General features: G+C 47.2%; 2 protein-coding genes across 3 annotated transcripts in view; one reads left to right on the top strand and one right to left on the bottom strand.

Moving 5' to 3' along the window:
- The first annotated feature begins 2,880 nt into the window (after positions 1 to 2,880).
- On the top strand, positions 2,881 to 7,063 carry STBD1 (starch binding domain 1). The gene is made up of 2 exons (XM_069458450.1): positions 2,881 to 3,179; positions 5,187 to 7,063. Exons 1-2 carry the CDS (start codon positions 2,960 to 2,962, stop codon positions 6,038 to 6,040), a joined length of 1,074 nt encoding a protein of 357 aa, XP_069314551.1. The 5' UTR covers positions 2,881 to 2,959; the 3' UTR covers positions 6,041 to 7,063.
- A 1,313-nt stretch (positions 7,064 to 8,376) lies between these two features.
- Positions 8,377 to 8,855, bottom strand: part of CCDC158 (coiled-coil domain containing 158) — a 67,794-nt gene continuing 67,315 nt past the window's right edge. Inside the window, exon 25 of one of the 2 annotated variants that reach the window (XM_069457355.1) lies at positions 8,377 to 8,583. In XM_069457355.1, the coding sequence (XP_069313456.1) occupies positions 8,507 to 8,583 (77 nt within the window). In that variant the 3' untranslated portion in view covers positions 8,377 to 8,506. The remainder of the gene's footprint in view (positions 8,584 to 8,855) is intronic. The other variant, XM_069457356.1, reaches the window with a different exon arrangement.

Below are 8,855 nucleotides of genomic sequence, written 5' to 3'. Positions count from 1 at the left end.
TGTTGCATGATAAATCTGGTACAATGTAAAAAGAATTCTGATGGGAAGAATTATGTAATTTTTTGGGTGATATGTTTAATAAATGAAGCAATTGACAATAACAATAAACTTTTATTAAGAGCCTTCTAGGTATCAGAGATGAATAGTGGGGCTTACATTCCAGGAGTTTACAGATTCTCTTGGATTTCATCCATTAGCACATTGATAAAAAAAAAAAAATGACCAATGAAGTGGCAACTGCAGTTATCAGTGAGGAGATAAAAAGAAAATGTTCAAGCATGTTCATGTTATTTATAAAATCACTCTATTGGCTTTACAGTTTTTCATTCAAAGACACCCTATGACATCAAGTTTTACTTTGACAAAAGGAGACAGAATAATTTTGTATTTTTCTATAAAATTCTGATTATTAGAAAATTAGATCTATAATAGTCTTACAATTTAAGAGTCAATTGGTAAGAAACAGTCTACAAAGAGGATGTTATTTTATACAGTGATAGTTATTTTCTTAAAAATATAGCTTTACTACCACTTTTTGTTACTTTCATACCCATCTCCAGATTCACCTTAAGACTGCCTGAATTGGTTGTTGGTAGTTTTAAACTTCAGAAGTCTTTAAAAAGTCCACCATTGACTCTCCAATTAGTTTAAGACATAAAACCTATTTGACAAACAGGTAATATCTAGATTATGCTAAAAAAAATGTACATGGAATCTATGTAAGGAAAATGACAATAATGCTTCAGAGTGAGAATAGGTGGGGCTTTAATTCATTCATTCAACTTGTACTTGGGTGCCCACTCTGGGTATGTTAGAGGTGCTGGGAATTCAGCAGAGAACAAAGAACAGTGCTCTTGTGTCATTTACACTCCAAAGGAAGAAAAAAGAAATTAAACAACTGCATGGATTATAGAGTATATTAGAAGTGATGCCCCGAGTGGTACTCAGAACAAGGGAGCAAGGGAAGGGACAGGGAGTAGGGAGTTGTCATTAACATCAGGATTGTCAGGGAAGGGCTCACAAGACAGATGACATTTGTGCTAAGACCTGAAGAGGACGAGGGCGAGAGGACATCTGCAGGAAGGATGACTCCAGGCAAGGACGCTAGTGTGGCTGGAGGGGGCAGGTGGCGAAGGGCTCAGAGAGATCACGGGGACAGATCCTGTAGAGTCTTAAAGGTTTTTGCCATGAAATCTAGTGCAATTGGAAACTCTCGAGCAGAGGACTGACATGATTGGAGTGTTTTGACAGGAGCACTTTGACTGCTGGTTTGAAAGTAGCCTGTAGGAACTTGTTTTAGAGCAATGGGAAGGATGTGGTTGCCACTTCCTGAGATGGGGAAGGGGACGTGGGTAGCAGGTTTGGGGAGGAAGATGTGGAGTTCAGATCTGGGTGAGCCGGGTTTGAGATATATATTAGGCACCCAGGAGGGGACGCCTGGTAGGCAGTCCTTCTCTTCCCCTCCCCCTCTCCCCTTCCCCCCCTCTCCCCCTCCCCCCCCCCCCCCCCCCCCCCCGCTTTGTGCCTGTACCAGGTACCACCTGCACCAGCTGTGAGTCAGCCCTCCAGTCACTCCACTGGTTTACGGGCTGCTGCCCACTCCGAGCCTGGGGCATATCTGAATCATTTGTCCTGCCAGAGGGAGCCGTTTCAGTCATTACTCCAAGGGGAGTATTTGCCAGCTGTGGCCTTTCGTAGTTGGATGTGGTAGTGTGTGGCCAGGAGAAAGGCTCACGCTTCGGACATAAACGTGGGGATCATCAGCTTGAAGTTGTGTGTAAAGCCACCAGATCAGCAGTATGAATTTTTTTTTAAAAAATGTGTATAATTATTAGAACACAGAGTGGTTGTTTTGTGAGGATCAAATGAAATACATATATAACAAAAGTCTGGAATACAGACAGCCCTGAATAAAGGGTTGCTATTTTTATTAATAAACTCATCTGTAGGAGCTCGTCCCTGGACAACATCCAGTTCAGACACGTGGGTGTGCATTTTGCAGCAACCATACACCTCAAAAAAGAGGTCGAGGAAGAAGCAACGACTGCATGTGCTTGAGAGTTGGCATCTATAGGTAGATGGGTCCTCAGTCCAATCCTTCCGTTTTACTTTATCTCAAAGACAGGGTCTCGCTCTGTCTCCCGAATTGCAGTGGCATCATCATAGCTCACAGCAACCTCAAACTCCTGAGCAGCTGGGACTACAGGCATCCACCACCACGCTCGGCTAATTTTTCTAGTTTTTGTAGAGACGGGGTCTCGCTCTTGCTCAGGCTGGTCTCGAACTCCTGACCTCGGGCGATCCTCCCACCTCGGCCTCCCAGAGTGCTAGGATTACAGGCGTGAGCCACCGCGCCCGGCCCAATCCTTCCATTTTAAAGACGGGGTATCGGGGGCTCGGGGAGGTCGATCGCAGCTCCCACGAGGTCTCCGGGTTTCCCGCACCGCGCTCGCGGTCCCCGCGCCCACCCCGCCCGCCGCAACGCGCCACCTCTCCGGCCGGAGCCCCACGCGCGTCACCGGCGCACTGCGGCCTCTGCCGCCTCTCGGTTCCTGGAAGCCCTTGGCCTCCGCTGGCCGCGCCGCCGCGGGCGTCAGCGGGGAGGAGGCGCCGAGGTGCCGGCACGGCCCGAGCAGGCCGGAGAGCGCAGGGCCGGGGGCAGCGCCTGGCTGCACTTGGGCTCTTTCCGCGCGCGGGACCCACGTGGAACGCGGCACCGCACCCCGGGCCGGGGCGACCGGCGGGGGCGGGGACGGACAGCGCGGCGCTAGCGTCTCAGCCCGGCGAGCGGGGCGGGGCTGGGAAAGTTGAGTGCTCGTCGCGGGGGCCGGGCCGCGCCGTGGCCAGCGGCAGGGACCGTAAAAGGACGGGGCGGGCGGGGTGGGTGTGGCTCTGCCCGTGAGAGCCGAGTCCGGGCCTTGAGCCCAGTCGTCTCCCGCGGCCGCGGCCTCTCTCAGCCATGGGCGCCGTCTGGTCCGCCCTGCTGGTTGGAGGGGGTCTGGCAGGAGCGCTTTTCGTTTGGCTGCTGCGGGGCGAGCCCGGGGACACGGGGCAGGACGGCGACGCGGAGCAGGAGAAGGACGCCCCTCCTGGGGAGGCTGCGGCTCCGGGAGGCGATCAGAGTGGCGGCGGCGGACTGAGCCCGGGACCTTCCAGGCAGGAGCCGGTCACCAAACCAGGTATTCTCCCTCGCCCTGTCTCGAGGGCAGATGTGCCAGGGCTTTGAAGCTCATCGAGGAAGGGAGGAAAGAAGCCCACCTGGAGCTTTCCTAGCGGCCCAGCCCCACGGAGGAGCCTCCCCACTGGGGGCCGGCCCCTCCCCGCGCCCCTGCTTTGCCCAGGCGGGTGCGAACGCGCCGGGTGGGTACGTTGCCCTCCAAGGAGGTCCGGAGCTGCCCTGGCCGGCCCCGGGGCCGCGCCCTGCCGAGTCTCTGCCCTCAGCGCCTGGCGGTGGGGCTTGCCCCATGTCCCCTCCAGCGGGGACGGGCTCCTGCGCCTGGCGCAGTGCGGGCGGCTGCAGCGGCAGCGCCCCTTCCCCGGCCTTCGGAAAGGAGGGCTTGGGTTTAGGGGAAGCCCACAACCCTCTTCAGTCTCTGACGGAGCAGGGACATTTTCTCCGTCCCAGTCCCATAGTCCACATCCTCCCATTCCACACCCCACGGAAGAGCTGGGTTTGGGAACACCCGGCTCCGCCTGCTATCCAGACGCTTCTATCAGGAAGGCAAAGTTCAGGCTGGACTCTGGCCGTGAAGGCCGTGGCCGAAGCCCTGTGGCCGTGCAGTGGCCGCGCCTTTCAGAACCACCGGCCTCCCCCACGCCCCAGAACTGCGCAGGGTGGTCTACTCCCTGGGAAGGGACTACTTAATAGGGGGTACTTAGTGGTGGACCCCACTCAGATGGGTGAACTTTACATCTAGGTTTAAATCTCTGCATTTTAGAGACTGTTTGCTAGGCAGAGAGCAAGCACTGGCAGAAGACCTTGCCTTGCGCCGCCCTCCCTTGGCAAGCTGCGGGCCTGGACTGCAGCCTCATGGCGAAAGTGACATCTGTGAACTTTATTTTTAGTGGAGTGGTGTTCACGTGTAGCCACATGAAAATCTGCCCTGGTCCTTTTTGGAATTGGTTTGGGATGAATGCAGGGCTCATTTATCTTTTTTTTTTTTTTCCTGAAGGCCAGCTTCATGTTTTAGGTTGAAAAATTGGGAATACAGAATAGTATTTTTTTCACATTTTACTTCCAACCCCACCATTAAAAAGAGACAAAATGAGACAAGACTGTCCTCCTCCATTCCCCCCATAAAATCTCAATCTGTGCTGATTGTGTGATTTTGATCTTATAGGGAGCTATTTGGACTACCAATGAGGTGGCCAAGAAGGAAACTGAGTCTTTAGGGGACTTGGATTATGTGTTTTTAAGAGAATAAAAACAAAAACAAAAACTGTGTTCAATGAGAGGGGTTCCAAAAAGCCCCATGTTTTGTTGAAGAGGTTCCTGATGCATATGGGATTGGCAAGGGGAAACCAGTCCTCTGCCCCTCAACTCTTGCCAAGTGATCCGCCACTGTCCTTTGTATTCCCCCATAGTGACAGCTCCTGCTCATCTGCCCACAGATCTGCGAGAGCCAGTCACTGCCCTGCTCGCATTTCCTGGGAGTATAAGTGTACCCTTCTGGTTTGTAAGGCAGCCATGCTGCCCTTTGCCCCACAACAGGCTGGAGTGCAGTGGTGTCACCATAGCTGACCACAACCTGGACCTCCTGGGCTCAAGCAATCCTCCCGCCTGGGCTTCCCAAAGTGGTGGGATTACAGGCGTGAGCCACCGCCCCCAGCCTGGATGACATTTTTTGATGATAGGAAACAAGCAGCTTGACTTGGTTGCATGCCAGTATGGCCTGGACTGTGGGAGACCAGGGACCATGACAGGTTATACTTTTTCCTCTACAACACTGATACGCCTGGATGTGTGTGCCTTTTATTATAAGATATACATGTATATTCCTAATGCACAGTGTTGGGAACATACTAGGTAATTAAGTAGTACTTGATTTTAATAGGGACTTTGTGAACTGCAGATGGATTAGTAGTAAAGCCTTCAATACTACTGATAAATCTATCTTCTCAGTGTAACTTACTTTTTTCTTACATGAACTGCCTAACACTATTACATTTTTCCTTTTGTTTCTTAGAGCATCTTCAAGAAAGCAATGGACGTTTGATTTCTGAGACCAAAGATCTTGGTAACCCACAGGAAGAAGCATGGAAACTGAAGAATCCTTCTGGAGAAGTCTGTGGCAGGTCAAGAGAGCATGTTCCTTCTGGACAGTTTCCAGACACAAAACCTCTAGCTACCTCTGAGAATGGTAACTCCAGGAGTTACTCTGAATCTTTAAGGAATGAAAGCCTTCAGTCTCCTACAGAAGAATGGGGATTCCTCAAAGGACGAGACACATCAGCTAACACAGCTAAATGTCTTGCAGACAAGTTGCCTTCTAGCAACTTGCTCATGGACAGAGATAAAGAAGTGAGCCTTGCCCAACTGGACAGTCAGGACCTGGCTAACCATGAGGACTGGGAAAGGGTGTCTAGACACTCATCTTGGGGGGATATTAGTTTGGGTGGCAGTCTTGAGGCTTCAGTGTTAAGCCTAAACCAGGGAATGGACTATGGGGGAGGCACTGTTGTGGAACCAAGAGGTCGGGAAGCTCATAGGAAAACAGAAAGGGTGGCAGCAATGTCATCAGAGACTCAGCAAGTTAGTGTCAGGTTCCAGGTCCATTATATTACAAGCACTGATGGGCAGTTTATGGCAGTAACTGGAGACCACGAGAGTCTTGGGAGATGGAACACTTATATCCCACTCCATTACAACAAAGATGGGTTCTGGTCTCATTCTGTTTTCCTGCCAGCAGACACAGTGGTGGAGTGGAAATTTGTGTTGGTAGAGAACGGGAAAGTTACCCGCTGGGAAGAATGCAGCAATAGATTCCTGGAGACTGGCCATGAGGATAAAGTGGTTCACAAGTGGTGGGGGGTTCATTGATTCGGTCTGCAAAGTACTGGAGAGGCTGTAGCAGAATGTGGAGGAGGCAAAGGTTGTGGAGCACACGGAATCATTTAAAATAAAGGCAGTGTGAATCCAAATTTAGCAATCAGCGTTGTTTCAAAGCCAGTGACTTTTGTCTAATGTGCAGAAATATATATATATATGCAGATAATGGTTCCAGTGAGCATGGACTTTTTCCCCTATGGCATTGATTGGTGGGTTTATGTTGATCCATCACTGCTTTAGGGCTTGATCCTCTTGGGGAGTGACTAGGCTTCAGACTGTGGTCATGGAGCACAGAAACTAAGTGATCCTTAGACCAAGGTAGCAAAATAAGCCTCGTTCAAAATAGCTGATTTCCTATCGGTACAGCGTAAGAAACGCTCTTTACGACATGTATTACACACTTTATGTTTCAGAATCATCAACACCATATGAAACTGTGATCAGAAAATACCTGGTCACTAGATGTGATTAGTAAGGATATGAGGTCATGCTCTAAGACTCCCCAGTGGGTTTTTTGTTTGCTTTTACCTGCCTGATATGGTTTTGAAGGTAGCAAGTACGTCTTTGTCTGAATAGTCTAAGGCTGGTGTAGAAACAAGGGGCCTAATCAGAGCCAGTCATCACGGAAATTGGTCCTGGGAGCAGCCCATGAGGAAGGGAACATGAATGGGGTTAGAGTGTGGACTGGTTGAGGTGGCCTGAACGACATCTCGTAGAGGACCAGGAGGCACAGGTCCGGCTGACTGCAGGGAGGGGACACTCACCCTTTACCCATGGGAGCCTCTGTAGGGCCACCCTCCTCCCCCTCGGCCTCCCTGTTCCCAGCAAATCTGGACTGTTCTATAGCAGTCGTCTTTGTCACCTCTTCCCTCTGCTTTCGTACCAGTAGCTATCCTGGGTAACAAATTTATACAGGACAGTGATATAGAAGTCTGTCTTTGCTCTGAGAAGAAATAAACATTTAAACTTTAAGTTATTATAACTGAACTCATATTAATAAAACCTGTTTTAATATCGTTATTAAATGTCTGAATTATTTGTCTAAATATTAGTATCATCATAGCCTAGATGTAAAATAAAATACTGATATTTTCCTCCACTAACAATAGACACATAGAGAAAAGCAAACATCAAAAGCCACAGAAGAAGACTTATGAAGAGCCCGTTTTTCTCCTCCTTTTGGAGAAAAAGTTTAGTATATTTCTTGTAAAAACTATACACTTTACCTTTGTTTGGAGGGAAAGTCAGCATGCCTGTACTTGAAAATGAATTCTTATGTTAAAATAACTTACCAATAATATCTACAGGTGAAACAATGTTTAATCTTGGTAACGGATGATCTTTGCTGAAAAGAACAAACCCAACTGAACGTGGCATTAGAAAGTGCTTAAAAGAACTATGTTTGACAGTTTTGGGCTCATAGCACTTCTATGTTAAATTTTATATACTGTTTACCATGATTGCACAGAATGCCCAAGGTAAAGCAATTTAAATAAAAATCTCTTTAGAATTTGATCACTAGCCATTTTATTACCTGATGAAATAAAAATTAATCTTTCAGTAAAGCCAATTGACTTAAGATAAAATATTAACTTTATATTTAAAAAAAATCATTATTTAAAATTGGATGTGCTTAGAGTGTTAACATTGTCGTTGAAAGCAGAAACAGGAGGATTTTCCTGTGGGAAAACGTATACCCTACTCGGTTTACTGTCCGCACAGTGAGGGCTCCTGCTAGCTGCGGTGACAGACACCACCCATGTGCCTATTTCTTGCTCGCACACCAGGGTCGGGTCTTTCTAGCAGAGGGCAGCTCTCCTTGCGGAGATTTGGTCACCCAGGCTTCCTTCTGCCCTGGGGCTCTGCCATGCGTGCAAAAAGAGCGACTTCTCTAAAAGTTTTGACCGGGGCCCCAGCATTTGGTTATCTGACTGCTTGCACTGATATTGACAGAACCAACAGTGAGTTCAGGGTCACAAAAGGATCCCGTCAGTATGCTGAAGTTCGTCCTGTTCTTGGTATTACACCACACCTTGCACTTCCATGTCAAAGTAGTTTTTCCCCCTAGCATTTTTTTAAGCTGGAAAAAAAAAAAAAGATTCTATTGTCTCGGGACCAGTAACAATAATAAAAAACACAATTATTCCAATGCACTGGAATTTGCACAAATTATACCTTATAGTTAATTGCCTTATAAAGTTATAATACCTTATAATATATGAATACTTTATTGATATTAAGTATTATAATTTATGAATAGTTCCAGTCTAGCTAGTAGATGTTTGAAGTTTTACTGTGAGAGCACTCCAGAATAGTTTATTTCAAAATAGAATTTACAGGACAGGGTATCTTTTATTAAATTTTCACATAAAAAGAAAAAAGTACCCAGGGTACTAATTATAAGTAACACCACAATTAACTGGGTATCATCTCTCTAAAGAATAGGCAAGCAATGAATCATTTTAGTAACATTTTTTCCTGGTCTTTCACTTTCTGTATCCTCTTTTCTTGATTTCTGATCATTGACGACATTGCTGAAAATGTTGATAAAACAAAGTTAGAATAGCAAAATCACTCAGACTTTAAATTCTGTTAGGTGCTTCTTAAAAGATTAGTTTGTTAGTAGAAAATAAGATAAATTCTGGGCTCAAGAAGTTCTTAAAAATCGTGATGTAGCATATTTTTGAAAAAGGTTGTCATGGAACAGATCCAAGGGTAAATTTTTACTCATATAGTTGTTTTAAATGAGCATAACTATTATAAAAGTAGTACATACTAATTGTAAATAATTCAAACACCTCAGAAG

The sequence above is a fragment of the Eulemur rufifrons genome, chromosome 24 (assembly GCF_041146395.1).
Source record: "Eulemur rufifrons isolate Redbay chromosome 24, OSU_ERuf_1, whole genome shotgun sequence".
Taxonomy (NCBI): domain Eukaryota; kingdom Metazoa; phylum Chordata; class Mammalia; order Primates; family Lemuridae; genus Eulemur; species Eulemur rufifrons.
Note: the sequence above shows the minus strand (reverse complement) of the source record. Positions and strands in the feature narration are given on the sequence as shown.